The sequence below is a fragment of the Lepisosteus oculatus genome, chromosome 6 (genome assembly GCF_040954835.1).
Source record: "Lepisosteus oculatus isolate fLepOcu1 chromosome 6, fLepOcu1.hap2, whole genome shotgun sequence".
NCBI classification, from domain to species: domain Eukaryota; kingdom Metazoa; phylum Chordata; class Actinopteri; order Semionotiformes; family Lepisosteidae; genus Lepisosteus; species Lepisosteus oculatus.
Window position 1 is genome coordinate 55,903,861 of NC_090701.1, and position 18,643 is coordinate 55,922,503.

Sequence of the window (18,643 nt, forward strand, 5' to 3'; positions counted from 1 at the left end):
CATTTCCTCCTGGAAAATTCTACATTATAGCCACATATTCAAGCCACATACCAAACACTTAGCCCCTGATGTTTTTATGAAATCATAAGACTTGAGCCCTATATTTCACTGCTCCAAAAAACAATACTATTCAAACCATGAGCAAATCAATCTGGTCTCTACTGAAAACGCCAGTACCAGTTTTTTGAAGACGCATCAGTAAAATCTCAAGACAATATAGTTGTACAATTTTAAACATCCAGATAATGACGAGAAACATGAAACCCACATTTACAAATGCAATGGTCCAGAATTACAATGGCATGCCAATGTTTGTCCTGTTTATTTGAAATAAAGCAATCAACTAGGATGTTTTATGACAATGTATTACATGTTAATTATTGTGAACTGGTTAATATCTGCTCTTTAAGACAAGGCACGATTCAAACAACCACCAATCATTAGGGCAGCATTAAAATTAAATAAGTGGTAGCTGGATTGAAGTCCACTGTTACACAGAAGCATTTTCTGAATTCCACCACCACCAGCGTCTATACATTGTTTAGTATCACAAAAGAGTGTTATGTTCCTCAGAGGTTGCTGAAACACTAGTCAACACATGAATTACAGAGGGAATGTAGAACACTGTACCAATACTTACGATCCTACGTTGTACACTAGTCAACAAAGGGGCTGAGATTCACATGGGATAAAGCATAGCGTACGTTCTGAGTTTCCTGCAGATTCACTACGTGCTGAGCTACACTGGAAGCGTGCTGGATGAGAACCCAACTACATCAGTGGTACGGTGGCTCTGTGGCTCAGGATCTGCGCCTGTGGCTGGAAGGTTGCCAGTTTGTATCCCGCGGCCGGCAGAATAATCCTATTCCGCTGGGCCCCTGAGAAAGGCCCTTCACCCTACCTACTCCAGGGGTGTCGTATAAACGGCCGACCCTGCGCTTTGACCTCCAGTTTCTCTCCATGTCTGTCTGCCTCATGGAGAGCAAGCTGGGCTGTGTGAAAAGACAAAATTCCTAATGCACGAAATTGTAGATGGCCATTAAACTGATCTCATCTTATCACCAAGGGCATCCTATGATGCTGAGACATAAAAGCTTGGTGCAAACCTGCTGGCTTCACCTGGGCAGCAGTAGGACTCGCATGAGTAATGAAAGGGGGAAGGGCAGGGGAATGTGAAAAGACAAAAGGAAGCCGAACAGGAGGGCAGGCTAAAGAACAGTTGGGCCCTGTAGTGAAGAACACATGCTGCTCTCCCCTGGTTGGGCTGTTTGTGCAATCACCACTCAAACAAAACAGCACAGTGCCGTGTGCTACCACCTTCCTGTCTCCCTACAAGCTGATCAAATACAATGTGTGCAGGATAAACAGACAAGGTCCTGTCCAAACATCTTGTCACAGGTCATCAGTGTTGTCCTAAGGCAATCAGTACTTTTCTGGGACAACACTGCCAGGGGTAAACTCTTCCAAACTATTTTCCCACACCATCTTTGGTGGTTACCAATAAGTATAAATAGCATCGCATTAATTTAATTATAAGATTACTTTAATTTGAAGTATTTTTAACTATGCACTTCAAATAAACTGAAATAAAAAGTAAGTTCAAGTTAATTTAAAGTTCTGTGAAGAAGAGGAAGTGTTTATCCTATTAAACCAAACATTTTATTAACTTTAATTAGTTGTATTAAAAATGATAATGGCACTTATTGTAATAATGTCCTTTATGACATCACCTTTATTAAAGGTGATGTTATATTTAAAATAGTTAAAATTTTCTATTGGCTTTCTATTAAAAAGCAAAGGAATATTTATGGTAATAACAACAATAGAAAGAATAAAATCCTTGGGGAAAATGTTCTTTAATTTCTTTTAATATTTTTTGTGAAAAGATGGTTCCTAAATCATGGATGCTCATTAGCAAAATGGCCAATGAAACAAATCTTATTTACATCACATTTATATTTCAGCACAATTGTCTACCTAAAATGAATTATAGCTTACAATTACAGTTATGCCAGTTTTAAAAATAATTACTGTAAAGAGAAAAATATTCATGACAACATAATTGCACCCTCTTGGTTTAAAACAAGTTGTTAAAACGTTTATTCCTCTTCATATGAGGAAAATGTTTACTATGCCTATTAAATTGGTAATACGTTCTATACATTTTTTCAGATTTCCAATTTATTACAGAATCTTCTTAGATATCGACATGAATCTGATTTGCGCAAGACCGAACATGCTCTATACTGGACTGTCTATACTTTCAGTCTTACAAAACCTAAAGAATTCAGTCGTTAACACCCTTCCCCCATCAGGAAGAAACAAAGAAGTTACTCATTGCCACCCATGGTAACAAGTCTGTCTCCATGCGCAGCCTTCTAATGTGATCAAGATGAGTGATAACTTTCTGTACGGACATAAGAATCCTCTCGAGGATACAGGCTAGATATGGGTTCACAATGGCAGCACATATTGTATTTTAAAACCAATAGTCCACAGTGGTTTTCTGTGCTGTCACAACTGCTTAGTGTGCTCCTCTCTCTGAACAGACGGACTGTCTTTGGCCTCCAGTCGTCTACCACTTCCAGATTTCAGGCTCAATTCTCAGTCCAGAAGTCTGTGATTTGTCTTTCCCTAAGAATGGCGATTTTCTTCTCTCTTTGTTGTTTCTAGGAGCCCCTAATTCTCTTTCACCTGTGCCTTTTATCACCACTGTCTTTGTGTGGATCTCAGCTAGTCAGGGGCATGTTATTGTTATTGTCATGTTATATAAAACAGCACTGGTTGTTGCAGTAGTGTCCTAAAACCTGATATTTTGGCTTTGTTTTTTAAGTTGAGCTCATCTCATATAGAAGTCCTGCACTCCCTAATGTGCCTACCACCCCACAGAAGATGGCGTATATAAAACTGCACTAGAGAAAAAACAATTCACACATTTTTACACTTGCGGTATGTGTTCCAAGCCATAGCACACAGGTAAGATTCCTTCACTAATCCATTTTAACAGGCCTCCCAATTCAGACCACTATCTTATCATGACAGTGATATGGAAAACAATTCAAGGACTGTTTCATGCTACTTTGACTAGTGGGTCTAGCACACATCAAAGTCTTATTTAATTGACCATGGGGTTTATTAGAGACATGCCATACAATTTCTTTCTTAGTCTTCTCTTACTGATTTTAAGGAGTCAAGTTTAAAGGATTGAAAGATACAATGATCATGGCACAGAAAGGCATTTCTGCCTAGCATATGAAGAGACGTCTCATAAATCACACAACATGAGAACTCAGATAAGCTGGGAAACTGCAGAGTGTTATTGATGCTCTTAAGTGTAAACATAGATTCATCAACATTAGAAATAAACAGCAGCTCTTAAAGAAGAAATTGCAGGGATACTTTTAAGAATGTCTTATAAAAGGTGTATAGAAAACCCTTAAAAATAGGGAAGTGGCATGAAAGAAAAATGATACAGGGCTGTAGACAGACATAGCCCAGAGGCAAAATTAAAAATGAGCACCTGGAAACCTACAGGCAGCCTCACTTGTGATGTGATCCTTGTATAAGGGCTGCCTCGCTCATTCTGAGAAAAGCGGAGCAGAAAGTACTGTATCTCCCCTCAGATATAATTAGCAAGTTATGTAAGGAAAATGCCGAGCAGTACTTCATCTCATGTACATCAACATCTGAACCTACAGTGCAATGGGTGAATAAATCAGTGTTCTGTAATACAATCCGAAAGATCAAATTGATAATCATTGGTACGCTGAAGATGTATACATTTACTACTAACCTAATGTAAATAAAAAACATAGATACTACTACCATCAAGAACTTTTTGCCTTTGAAGAAAGAATTCCTGATGTTTAGAATCCACCTTTTTCATTCATTCTGTATAACCTCACAGGAACATCAAGCTTCTGCAAGCAAGACATCTTCAAGGAAGGACCCCAGTGTGTAGAACCAACTACCTCCATCATCACACACACAAAGATCACAACCTTGCAGATTAAATGATAAATACAACACACTGTTTTCAAAAACATTCATCCTTAAAAACACTGAGAACTTCATGTGTTTCTGACACAAGGAAAAATGAATCAGGTTAAATGAATCAGGTGCTCATTATTGTTTCTAAGAGAGATGTAACTGGCAACCCTCTGAAGCTAAGCAGGTGTGAGCCTGGTCAGTACCTGGATGAGAGACCTCCTGGGAAAACTAAGGATTCTGCTGGAAGAGGTCTTAGTGGGGCCAGCAGGGGGCGCTCACCCCTGGATGGTGTGACAGCAGCCAGAGTGCACCAGTACACTCACCACACACCAGCTCTCAGTGAGGAGAGCAGAGTGATGAAGCCAGTTCAGAGATGGGGAACATAAGATGGCCATGATTGGTAAAGGCCAGGATGCTGGGGTAACACCCCTACTTTTTTCGAGAAACGCCCTGGGATTATTAATGAGCACAGACAGTCAGGACCTCGGTTTTATGTCTCGTCTGTCCTCGTCACTATACTGGGGCATTAGGACCCGCACAGACAGCAGGATGAATGCCTCCCACTAACACCTTTCCCAGCAGCAACCTTAGTCTTCCCAGGAGTCTCCTATCCAGGTACTAACCAGGCTCACACCTGCTGAGCTCCAGCTGTGAGTTGCAGGGTGATATGGCTGCTGGCAGTTAGCCCTGGTTTCCATTTACTTAATGCACTGGAGAATGATCAGAACTTTATCTTTGAATAAGAATGCCTATACATATGTGAACTCATGCTTCCCAGTAAAATATTTTCCCCAATCAACAGCATAAGCGTTACATATATTAAAAGAATTTAGTTTTGACTGCAGACTGAGAAAAAGACAGTTCAAGGAAATGTTAGCCCTTTCCAATTCTAGCCAAAACTATCATCTGAAATTATTTAAATCATCACAGAAGTGCCTTAAATTTATATGAAATATAAACCATATTTTTAATTTCTGATACAATGTAGTTTATACAAATGAGGTACTTTTATTTAGAAAGGATCAAGATGCTGATGCAGTATTTTATGTTTTGGAACTGGATTAATTCCACTCTGAAAAGCAGAAAGAGGAAAAACAGTCTGAGCCTTTCGAGGTGTGTCTGAGCTGCATGCCGACTCCCCAGTCGAACTTACTCTGGTTTGGCCCTACTCCTCTGATGTAAGCAAACGGGGGACAGAAACTCAGAATTGTGACTCCCACTACATTTCACCGGTCATGAAGCTAAAATTGCATGAAAAAAGTTAGTCAAATATTTTTATAGCTGTGTAAATTTAAAGTCTAACATTAGGAAGACATAACAGGAAATCTAAATCACCTTATTTACTTGTTTAAAAAAAACCATGTAAATCCTAAAATGTATATTTCAGTCCAAAATAGGATTTCACCATTTTTATAATTCAGTGAGAGTCGCTCAAATTAAAATGATCCCCCTGTCCTTCCTGTGAAAAGTATGAAGTCTACGAGCTGTAAGAGTAAGTGAATGATGATGTCATTGACCAACCTGCCGTAAATCCAGTGTTATTGTCACCCAGTGGTACTGTCTGCCGTTTTTGATGCTGGGACTCTGCCACCAGTAATTAGTGCCGTCATTTGCATTTGTGATGGGATGTCGTTCTGCATTGAATCAAAAAGAAATAGAGCAGCAAATTATAGTCAGCTAAACACCATGCCCAGTCTTATGCACTTGTGCCTCAATAGGTTTTTTGCTTACAGATATCTTATGACCTTTATCTACTACAAGTTTTAAAGTGTGTAGCACAGATTGTATCAGTCCAATCCATGATCTAATCCTGCTGGGATCACATTTTCAGATGAGCCTTTTAGCAGCTGAAGCAGCACCACTCAGTCTGTGTATCTCTGAAAGCGGAGCCCAGAATTCCGAAGGAATCTTGGCATAAGCAGCAATCTCGGGATAGGCCTGTGCGTCTTCAGCGCCATTTCCAAAACCAGCTTTCCATTCAAAGAGAAGCACCGAAGCGCTCTTTGGTCTAAGACATTACCTCGTGGGTTTGTACTGTTGCCGTCGCAGATCCGACACTGAGGGTTGCGGATTTTTCTGCCCGGCACGTGTTCCACCAGCTTGCAGAACATCTCAGGCCCCATCTCCCCACAGGTGGCGTTGGTGGAGATCTCCGCATTGCTGGCCAGATTCAGAATAGCAGGAAAGAGACCTGAGGACAAAATTGAAAAGGACATAACGTGAGCTGCAGCTGAACACACACAGCTTGGTTTCCTCGTGTACAATTTTACTTGCACACAATCTTCCAGTTAGAACAAAAGATATTTATGTAACCAGAGGTTAGGTCCTAAACCTTGCTGTGATTTCAGTATGACAGATAATGCAATTATCTGACTAGACAGTCTCAGACAGAAGGACAGCAGATACAGTATATGGGAAATGACAGGGTATGCAGAGGTCTACTATCTATTATTGGAAGTAATGTCTACTTTCACCCCCAAGCCGATACAGTTAAAGTGAGAAAATAATAAGGTGAGAATAAGCATGGAGACGAAAAGCTAGGAAAAAGAACAATCAGAATCACAGTCTGAAATCGCGAATTCCATAACCTTAGTAATGATACTGTGCGTGGGGAGAGAGAGGCCACAGCCCGCAGTCATTTTTTCAACCTGCGAGACCTCCAGTGCCCACTTCTTAGTCTCTTAGTGGCGACTGGAGGAGGGATGCAGCTGGAAGCAGATCACAGAGGCTCCCTTTGTGAGGCTGACCAAGACGATCTTGTCGCACTGAAGCATCCCCATTTCTTGTGGTCCACGTCTAATGTTAAACGTGTCCCAGACTTCTGTTTATTCCTGTTTAGATTCATGTAACTTGTAATAAAGGCAAATTTGCAAAGTACATTTTGTGTGTGAAGGCACGGATGATGCATCAGTAACTTTGTGCTTCAAAGACACCTACTGTACACCCCACCACGGAGCCGCATTCGACGGCACAGGAAACATTCCCCACATCTGAAGGCTTCTCCTGTGCAATCCGATTGGTCAAAAGGAAAGCCTGAGGGGGAACTAATCAGCACAAACCCAGTGCTTTTCAATTTGTTTTAACTCTCTTGTTTTAACTGTTGCTCTGGGGGGCGTATCTTTGAAGCCTGGATTTAAAAGTGTTTGGACTTATTTGAAATGGGCGAAATAAGCAGGTCTTGGAAAGCTGACAAAGGAGGCAGTGTCCTGTTGCAGATGCTTTTAAAAGCATCGTGAAAACAAGCTGACAGTCTTACTGTCTGCCCCAACATTCCTGTAAGGACTCCACGCGGGGTGAAAAATAAAAAGCACTTAAGACAGGAACATGGACTTGTAAGCAAAGTGTATGATTGAAAAATATCTAGTGCATTACGGTCAAAATCCCTTCACCATTCCAATCCACCCCTATCACCACTATGAGCCACAACCATTTCAAACACATCACATCATAACAGCCACCACTGTTGATAGTAACCCTGACCAACTCTGAACAGACATGAATAATTTAACTTATACAGAAAATACTAATTTGTTTAATATAATAATACATGCATAAACACTCTAATTTCATTTAAAAAAACGAAACATGCTTATTACAAAACAAAATTAACAATAGCATTATAAACTGGATTAATTAAACTTCAATTCAAATTTACAAAATTTGTTTCTAGCATAAAAAGAAACTATTCTTCACTGAAAACATATCCAGATCTTACTATACAGCCAAATGTTGAAATGTGCTGAGGAGTCTTCAGGACAACGGGCTCCAAAGATAAAAAAGGGCTTAAGGTTAAAACCCATCAGAAAAGGCAATTACTCTAATTACATAGTAGAAAGAATACTAATTTCTGCTTGTCCCAAGGGAGTGCAAGCAGACAATCACAGATAAGTCACTGAAGAACCCCTATGAAACTCAGGCAGATGCAGTTAGAAACATTCCTGAGATCAATGTATCAAGTATAACACTGACTACCTCGAGCAAGCATGAGTAAGCGGGCATCTGATACCTCAGACAAACTGAAACACCAATTGAGAAGCTTTTTATTAAGCATTGTAGCAAACTACCCATGAGTGAACCTACTGTAGAGTGGCTGAAATATTCACAGGCATTTCACTCGGTACAATCTGAATATGTAAGGTGTGTTTTGGTGATCTGATTGTCCCAGAAACAGTAAATTCCATTGGCAGACTTAAATTAATGTTTGTTGTGTAAATCTTATTGATATCTCTACCATTTTACTTCATCTCCTTAGAAACCAAAAAGGAAAATCACATAATCAAAAGGACATGACATTCATTTTACATACAATACCCTCAACTAAATTGTAAAAGATCACACAACTACTTAGTACTTTACTTCACATCCACAAATTCAATTATAAGTACTAAACCACTGATGAGTAGTTTAGTCTGATCTGGGATGAATCTTTCGTTTTCTCTGGAAGAATTATTTCCAACAAGCTGTTATATTTATGGAGACAGTAGCACTGTATACTGTGATGTCAGGAGAAGATAAGATTAATTCTGAACTTGTGCATCCTTCATGTAATGTAAGTACTGTGTATATTTGTAACAGATGTTCATTTTACATTAGCAAAAAAGAAACCCTATTCAACTGAATGCTGAAAGTTTTAAGGATGTTTTCAAAAAGCTTCAAACACAAAGGGCAACTTAAAATGCTGGAGTAAATAACTATAACACTATAAACGTAGAATAACTGCAGTTATACTGTACCTACAGTATACACTATAGGTATACAGTTTCTGATACAGTAATTCTAGCAGAAAGTGATTTGTAGAACATCATAGAACCGATCAAATGTCACCAGACTGCGTTGATTTATTTTTTAAACCAACGCATTGTCATTTTCTAAAATGAACCGCAGAACGCCACTGCTAAAAAACATTTCATGTGAACAAGTACAGGGTTTTGCATGCAGGCTTTAAAAAACAAACTATAAACAACTGTACAAAATGGTAAAAACTGAGCCAGAAGAGGCTCCTTATGAAAATATTTTTTTATAAAACTGCTTTCATGTACTTTCATACTGATTGGGTCTTTTTTCTTCTGTGGGCTGGACAGATGGAATCACATAGATCAGGGGAGACCATACAGTAGATATTCAGTGTACCCCATAGAGTTTTACACAAACATTGAAGCTATATGCACATAGATGAAAGACTGTGTTGCAGGATATTGCTCCACAAAGCAGGGCTGCAGTTGCCCCTATTTTATAAAATAAGTCTGTATCTTCTCTGCAAGCATTCTTGCTCGAGTTTAAACAGAGGGTGTGTAAATAACGGTCCCAACAGGCTGAAAACAGGCTGTGAAAAGCTGGTAAGAAGCCATGAGAAGTTTCAACGGGGGAGTTAAAAGCCCTCTCCCCACAGCATCTTTCAGTCTGAAGGGCAAAACTATTGAGTCAACTATTCTTCATAAACACAGTTTGTATATTTTAATCCAAATGTTTTTTTTAACTCTTATATAACTGTTACACACTTAAAGTAAACCAAAGAAGGCGTAAACTATTTGTAAATAATTCAAGAATGTGTCACTTTCGCATCATTATTTGTAAAAGAATCTTAAATGTGATTTGTAGAATAACAGAAGTATAATTTACCCAGTGAATCAACAGATAGAAATGATCAAAGGCTTTTCAAAGCACCAAACGATCTGTCAAATAGCTCAGTCAATGAAGTCTTGAGTGTATTCTTAGCACCTCTTCAGGTGATGCCTTGTGCTACACAAGCAATTAAATCAAGAAAGCACGATGACGCTCGGCAAATTGGAAAACTTTAAATAAAAACAGAATGCTAAAACTGAGAAGGCTATCTTTTTAAAACCATGCAGTCAAGCTCAGTCTAAACAACAAAGGCTGAAGGAGCTGTAAATGAGACAAAAACAACAGAGCTATATTCTACATATACCTACCTTCAAACTGTTAGTGTGCAGGCCTGAAGGCAAAAAATTCCTAGATATTGCTGTAACAGGGCTATTAACAGCTCTATTACGTGTCTGCATCAGAACAGAACATGACAGTCATTCATACTGAACTGCTGGTTACTGTGGTTTGGTAGATGGGACTGATTCCAAGTAGATAATAGGTCTACTGGACCAAAAAGAAAGGCCTGTTAAACCATCCACAGGGCCTTCCTGGCTGTGTGGGTGAAAGAAAGAATCCTTTCTTTCACCCACGCTGCCAGAACTGCAAGGATTATGTCTAACCGAAGTAGCTGGTATCTTTAATATCACGCCAGCTGCTCAGCTTCACCTGTTGGCTTCTTCATTACTGTACTTCTCTTCCTGAGCTGTGGCCAGCTCCTGGGTTTTGTAGACATGGGGATAAACAACAGTACCGCACAGTGGCCTTTAAATTGTCATGCAGGCAGGGCTAGCAAAACAACAGAAGATGTGTACAACAAGGCAGCAGGAGTCGAAAGGAAAGCAGGAAAGATATCCATTAGTACTGGATCATGTCCGCTAAATGAAGCCCTCGTTCAGCTCATTCTATTTATTCACTATGCTGCACAGAAGGGTGAATGTCACACTAAGTTCAAATAAAGACTGGCCTTCAGTGGGAGTGACACAGGGGCGGCTGTCATTAGCCTTTCATTTCTGAACTCTTTCATCTTTGAGAAGATTGTTAACTTGACAAATCTAAGAGATATTCCCATAATTTATCAGACATTCTGCAAGGAGTATTGCGTAACAACAATAAAGGGCTCCAGACAGCTGATTTAGGGAGATTAAGTTGGAGGGCTTGCTTTAATTCAGGCCCTTTTCCCCTTCACATTCTTCTCTTCCCAGCCCCCGACAATTCTGACCAGATCACAGGGGTCAGCTTTACTGTGAAAAATCAAGATCATGTTTCAGCGTGCCAAGAGGTATAGACTTAACTATGCATTCATTGGACTGAACTAGTTTCCAAAGGTTAACCTACCAGAGGGCTTCAAAAAGCATGCTGATAATTTTGCAGAATTCCTGCTGTCTATGGGAACCTGTTTCTTTTAGTTACAATACAACACCAATGGTTTACTCATTAGTCTTTCGTCAACATTCAAGAAGCACAAGCCAAGCATGCGAAAAATATCCCTTAAAGACTCAGAAAAGTCACAGAATGTCACTCTTTAAATTGAAGGACTTTCCTTTAATACTTTCCTACATTATAGCTAATAAAACAGAAGGTTCTTGTTCTTGAAATGCTTTCTGTAGTATTTACGTCAACCTTATACCTGTTTTTTTGTTCCTCAAAAAGAAACAACAGTCTGAAGCTATAAGGTACCGCCTAAAGAAGACATCTTAAGCTTTTCTTAAGTTTGGTTTTATTTCTGACACAATAGTACCCAGGAGTTAAAACAGAAGGAATGGTTGAGTAATGTGGTTCAGGTCAAATATTGCCATGTGAACCCTGTACAGGCCCTGTTTTCTGTGGCCTAATGTGACAGGCCTGATTAAAACCCCATAGGCATAACATTAAGATAAAAAGGACCGTTTAGGAGGAAACTCATTCCCCTGTGGGATTCAAAGCAAGATGATTCACACTGGGGTTCTGCTTACCATTTATTTCAGTCTAGACACTGTAAATCATCTCTTTTGTCCCATAGCTCAAAGAAAAAGCTTTGTCTTTTGACTTTCAAAGTCCAGAACGATAGCATTTTTCTAAAATTACTTTGAAAATTTGCCCTTGCCCTTGTAGTATGAATGCTGTTAAGAACCCATTATTCCAAACTTGACTGCTAGGTGAACTGGTGACTCCTTCGTGCTCTGCAGCAGAGAATCATATTTTGTGAAGATGAAAATTAACAGTTCAGACCCCTTGGCCCTTTCTGGACAAACAAATATCATTTTCCTCAGAGGCTCTGCACCTCTCCTGTAACAGTACCATTTACATATCGTGAGAGCATCCCTCAAAGTAGAGTCAGAAGAAATGTATCCTACAGGACATTCTGGTGTGGTCACAGCAGGCAGGACTGCTCTGACTCTGGAGGAAAGACACACGTTTTTAAACAAACAAGATCTGCAAAGAAAAGCATCCCAGTCTTATTTTATCAAGTGCTAAAGGCAAACATGGATTTAATTAGAAACAACTGTTCTCTGTTAGAGTGGGTTATTTGAGAAGTATTTTCAAAAGAATTTGTAGTGTGTTATTTTACTTGAAAGGCCATTTAGATCTTAGCCACATTGACCTCAAATGTTTTAAATGAATACAAACGTGTAATCTCTTTTTCAAGTTGAACACTTCCAAAAGACCTCCAAAAAGCATTCATGTAAAACACTTTTACATTGTATGAGTTTTTCATCTACAAATAGTATGAACAAATCAATAAAGTAAACATAAAGGCACTCAAATGAGTGTGCATTATTTTATCCATTTGAAATACTACTGAAATATAAACAGACTTACAAATTGAGACATTTCATCTGTTTACAAAGGCCTAGATTCCTAAATATTACTTTACAAAGAATCATTCACAATTTCTTCTCTGGAAATATACACATGTATTTGGTTGCAAGTTGTACGGAAGAGGATTTTTCATTTCTTCAAGCTCCCAAAACCTCCTGTTAGAGCCACCATTGGTTGTGAATTTGAATTGTGATTCACTAGGAGAGGTTTGCTTGTAAAGGGGAAATGGAGTTCCAATTTCTCAGACTGGTTATTAAATCGCATTTACAAAATATTAATTGACGTTACAGAAAATCTTTACAAATTTCAGATTCAGCACAACATCACGAACTTTGCAAAAGCACTGTAAGTCACCATGTTGCTGCAAACTCGCATTCGGATTCACATGAATTGCGACAAGATGCGGCCCTTCCCGCTCACTAGTCACTGTACATGTTGTACAGCAAACATTTCACAGCAGAAATGTTCCAATGTGATCTGCATGCAGACTAGTGAAAGTAAGTAGCATTTGCCAGCAGAACGATCTCGAAGACAAGAGCAATATTTCTATTGGATTAAAAGAGATGTACTCACCAGCCTGCTCGTGCCTAGTTCTGAATCACAGACTATGGCGCTGTACAGACCTAGACGGTTTGTCAATTTTGTGATGGAAATCGGAGGTTTTAAAAGTGAATTTGTACATTTTACTTTTATTGAGGTTTGAAATGCTGATTTTATTTTAACCCCAAAGTACAAAAATGGCATTGTAGTTCCCCTTTAAACCTCTCTGGACACAAGGGAGAAATGCACGAGCAAAGCAGCTCAGAAACATACTGCAAAGACGGAGTAGTTTCAGGATCCCATCGGCTCAGTATCCAAGTGATGAACAATTAACAACTGAGTGATGACATTGGATCTATCTGACTCTTTGCATAGCTTGGTCTATGTAAGCTCAGTGATACATGTCATATCGCCGGGAAAAACTGTGAGTAATTTAAAGGGGGACTGGAGTCCTGGTTTCTCAGACCGTTATTCAACCTCGGTAAAAAGATAATGTCTAACAGTATCGCAAAAATGTACAAATTCCACACACTTTGTGAAAGTACTGTAAGACACCATGTTGTTGCACATTCGCATTTGAGTTTCCACGAATAGTGATGCCATGCTGCCCTTCCTGCAATTATTCCATTAAACAATAAGCTCCAATTTTTTATGTCTCATGAAAGTTTTTTCAATACTGTTTTCCCTATTATTTACTGTATATTGGCACTCTATAAGCTCCCCAGACTTGAGGCAATATAAAGAGATAGTATACTGTATATGTTCAGGTGGGGAGCTGCATCAGCATGCGTAGGCTGCAAAGGAACAAGTAATAGGTTTATTCCAAGATGAAAAGAAAAGAAAGAAAACACAACGTTTTTGGCCGTGGAGCCTTCTTCAGGTGTGAGAATATATTGTGAGTATACATGTGAGTATACTGTATATGGAGAGAAAGGGTAAAATGAACACTGTGCCTCTGAGCTAGTTGAGCCAGAAAGATGCAATGAAAGTAGTTAATTGTACAGCTAAAAGTGACGCAAAACAAAGAATAGTTGTAATTCCTCCAAAGCTTAAAAAGAGATGCAACATCACAGAATCAGGTAAAAGTAATGATACTGTGTAAAATACATTCACTCAGTAGCTTTAGTAATGAATGAATGTCTTATCTTTAATTTTCACAGAAATGTCTTAAGTAAATGTTGAGTTGTCTAGAAACCTGCGATTAGAAAGAAAGTACAAAGACGCAGATCCCTAATTACTGCATATCTTTGGGCAATATGACATTGACTGTTTTAATAACCTAAAAAGCAAGCCATTACATACTGCCTTAGAAAATATGCACTTCAGTATAATTGGGCCATGCAATTGATGTTAGGAAAAACACTCTTTAAATAGATTAATAACGTGGAGTGGTTGCAAAGTTGCACTAATAATAAGCAGTTCCACAGCATTAAATTAGTAGAAGTAATCATGGTGAGTATTCGTACAGGATCTCAAAACAAAACTTTACATCCGCAAAGGAAAGCAAACAGATCAAGTATTCCCACAAATGATCTAAATGCTTTTTTTTTTACTTTTTTTACTCTTAATACACCAGTGTGGGAAAAGCAATACAGATGTATTTTAACTCATTTTTTAAGCATGTAAAAAGGAATGGTAAGTTGAAATCCTACAGCAGGCAGTGGCCTATTATTCTGAGCAACACACAAAAATGGCTGAGACTTGTCATTTAGACTCATTCTACAAGAAAGAGACTGTTCACCCCAACAGAGAACAAAGAGAACTTCCTGGCAGCCCTTAATTTAACACATTCTGCACATCATTGTTCAGCTGACAGTCACATGAGGCGCCCCAGTGCAGCAGTCAAGAGCACCCAGCAATCAAAAGCTCCAGGAGAGAAGTGTCATGAAAAACATTTCCATGCCAGACAGAAATGGCAGTGAACTTGTGTGCAATGCTGTGCTGCATGCTCACACTTTTCTTAATATGTAGAAGTAGTTACCTTTTTGATGGCCTCATACCAGACACAATATGATGGGGAAGAAATTTGTATCCCGAGACCAAATTTCCCCACCTTCTATCAAGCCACACTTCAACAAAGTGCTTAAATCCTGACGGGAGACTTGTGTGACTGTTTCACACTTAGGTTTATTCCACGAAGTCGGGAAAATACAGTGCAAGCAGTACAAGAGAAGTCTGAGTTCATTTTTTCTGTGGCATGTTGTTTTTGTGTAAACCTGTTTGTGCACTCCATTGATGCAAGATGTACATAAATGCATCTGATTTATATAACAGATTGTCATGAAAATGTAAAGAAAAACAGTCTCGCTACATCCTCCTTCACCAGAGATTTTGTTTTAACAACAAAGGTCTCAGCTATTAAATTCCATATTGTATTGCACAGTCCATGATAACAGACACCAGGACAATAAAATCTACTACAACAGCACGCCCTGTCCTCTGTGGGACCACATGCAGTAGTGCTTAGGGCTCTGGACCCATTCCTAGAGATCATTAGTTCAAGTCCTCAGAGATAATTCTGCTGTTGTTTCCTTGAACAAGAAACCTTACCCTAACGGCTTGAGCCAGCCCAGCTGTGTTAATCGCTTCCAGAATTATGGGAAGAACTTAATGTCCAAACCGGAGAGCATCTTACATTCTCAGCTCACACAAGGCCACAGAAACTTGCAAAATGAGCAAAAACCCCAATATCTTGAGCAACTCGTACTCATTAAGCATACAGCCTGGGAGATATAAGGTCTCAGCCCTTGCTTTGCCCTATTAATTTAACTTCACACCAAGGTAAAATCAAAAGTGAATTCGAAATATTTCATTCAAAACAGGAAGACCCTAATTAAAATACATAAAAGCAGGGCTTAAATAATACTAAAACCACAGTTTGAGAGATTTGTAGCATGCACTTATAATGCTGTACAATTATGGTCAACAAAATATGTGAAGCATGAGTTTAAAAAAAAGGTTTACAACTACTGTGAGAAAATTTACTTTATATGAAAACACCTCCCAACAATTAAAACTTTCATTTTTTAATTTGTCAATTTAGCCTTGCGTCAGTCATTATGTGGCCCAATACACTGGAAAGAAATAATCCAGCTAAGCAGAAGTTCAGCCCAGTAACCGACGAAGAATATCTTTAGCACAGAATTTTGTGAAGGATAAATGAAAGACTTGCGATACCACTTCTAATCCTTGTTAACTTCAAAGGATCACACTGCTATCACTTATTTTCACAGCCTCCGGGGCCTACAGAGCGCACGGGGAGAAAATGATGATTTCTTAAACAGATAAGTACTAACCAGTAGTTAAACGGTTTTTAAGACTATTAACCCCACCTACTGTACGTGCTCAGCCGGCTGAGACTATAAAGCACTTTTAATACACTCGCGGAGCCTCAGGTAGAATCTCCCACCAGGACGACAGAATACAGTTAATGCCATTTGAACTCAAAACAGCGTTTGGTTTCTCACATGCAAATATCTTCTTTTCTGTTTCGCTTTGATGATGGGATTAAGACCCTCTTTTCTTTGTGGTGACAGCAGGCAGGCTGTTACTGAAGATCCATCACCTGAAGTCTATCTAATTATTGTGCTAATTAAATGGCCTATTCCCACAAAATTCCCGCACAGTACATTATTAATGTATGTATGGACCGTTGCTAAATTCCATAAAGGAAAAGAACTCAAACCCATCTCCGTTTCGTCGCTTTTCTCACCCAAAGCAAAACCAATGAGATGAATACAAAGATTCAACCTCGGGTGTTTTTCGTACTATTCACAAATGTACAGTGTCAAAAATGTAAAATACACCACAAAATCAAAAGACACCGAAACTCACTTTAAAGTTAGACGTAAATTGTTTTTTTACAGGATTTTCATATGATTCAAAGTTAATAATAATAATATAAGATGATTATATTACTGGAAAAGGTTACACCAATATATAGCCTAATATAAATTTAAAATGTACTATAAGTAAAGCACTTTTGCTGTATGTAATGAGTAAACATACAGCTTTTGGATGCTTCCATGAGCGCTTCGATCAACAAGTGGCTTTGCAGACGTTAACTACAGTGGTGTGCCATTTCATTTGTATTATAAAGGCCTGGAATGTCTTTCAGTCTACAGTATATGGGCTGTTCAGGCACTAACACACCGCTTGATAAGATGAATACTGGTGCTGGGATTTAGCCAGCAGAGTTTGACCAAAGATCACTCAAGCTTCAAATGGGATTCCCTGCTAACCACCCAAGGATGTGTTTCACGAATGAAAATGAATGTACATTTGGAAGAAAAAAAAAGTTTTATACATGCAACATTAATAACTTGTGCGTAAAATTACTTCAGCAGATTTGCTGATCATGGGAACATTAAGTTAAAACATGTTCTGATATTGGAATAACTTCATTAGTAAACAATAAAATCGAAAACTCTACACTCGATAGAAAAAAAAATGAAGCGACGCTCCGCTTGTAGCACACGTGAGCACTGATTTTACCCCGCATAGTAAATATATTCATGGGTTAAAAGGGACATGCATCACAGATTGAAGCCGAGTTGATCAAATCGGTCAAATTCATTTCCATCCTCACTATATGAATGAGAAGTTCGCGCATGAGGCTTTACTTTTGCTTAAGGAAGAGCTGCTGGACGATAACCAGCTTTCAAACACAAAACGCGAAATCAATTAGCGCTCCCAGCTCACCTCTTTGCTGACACTCCACGAAGGATGCACACAGCAACACAATGAAAAGGTAGCTTCTCATTTTCTTCTCAGCATAGAGTTCATTTAATTTCTGAGAGAAACAAAAAAAACGGTCTTTTTTTTTTCTTGATTACTGTTTCATTTACATTCACACTACTTCTCTGGTTGTCTCACTTCACAAAAGCAACACTGTCCCACAGTCTTCCACAGTCTCTTTCACTCGGCACCAACTTTTGTCTCCAACTAGTCCCTCCATCCCGCTACACAGTGGCAGGATCTTTGGAATGCACCATTCGAGGAAGGGAGGGGTGTAACTTGATTGACTCCAGGACTCCAGGATGAAGACGGAATCCCACATCACCGAAGAAAAAAGACAAAATAATGCTCGAGGGTTTATTTAACATGGAGTGAATAAAAAAAACCGACCAAAAATGCTTCCCTTTTTGGAAATATAATCAACAAAGATAAAAACTGAATTATTCCTGTTGAGCGATTGGAATGAGTTTTTAATTTATAGAAGATCAAAGTGACGCTAGCATACAGATTTTTCCTTTGTTACCTCCGAAATAATGAAAGTAATACTTTAAAGTTTAACCTGGAAAGCCCAGCTCTTCTCGCTATCGCGTTTTTTTTCCCCTTAGTGAATCTACTTTGTTTGATGTTCTTCAAAATATGCTTCAGAGGAATTTACATTTTCAAATCTAAAAAATATAAAAACGTTTAGTAGCTAAATGCTTGATTTTAACAATAAGCTGCACAGTAGTTAGAAGAAACTACTAAACTACTAAGAAAGAATTCGTCAACTATCTTTGTTAAGGTGGTTAATGATTTGTTGAAGGCTTCTGACTCCTTGAAATTAATGTTCTTTTTCTGGATTTAAATGGAGCTTGTCTCCATTTAGGCTGCTACAAGCCCGCTGGTAAATTTTGGAAGTTTGAAATCTAAAGTTGTCTCACTTGATCTGTCTGTTCCACTAGGTTCCATGCTAAGATTTTTTTTTTCTTCTAAA

General features: G+C 38.7%; 1 protein-coding gene across 2 annotated transcripts in view; it reads right to left on the reverse strand.

Annotated features, from left to right (window-relative positions):
• The window catches only part of lama1 (laminin, alpha 1), a 76,532-nt gene extending 58,535 nt beyond the window's left edge, over window positions 1-17,997 (reverse strand). Inside the window, exons 1-3 of one of the 2 annotated variants that reach the window (XM_069191606.1) lie at window positions 17,635-17,997; window positions 6,011-6,181; window positions 5,512-5,624 (exon numbers count right to left, since the gene is read on the reverse strand). In XM_069191606.1, coding sequence (XP_069047707.1) covers window positions 5,512-5,624; window positions 6,011-6,181; window positions 17,635-17,695 — 345 coding nt within the window. In that variant the 5' untranslated portion in view covers window positions 17,696-17,997. Of the gene's footprint in view, window positions 1-5,511; window positions 5,625-6,010; window positions 6,182-6,578; window positions 6,757-17,634 lie in introns of those variants that run through there. The other variant, XM_069191607.1, reaches the window with a different exon arrangement.
• Between the last annotated feature and the right edge of the window lie 646 nt (window positions 17,998-18,643).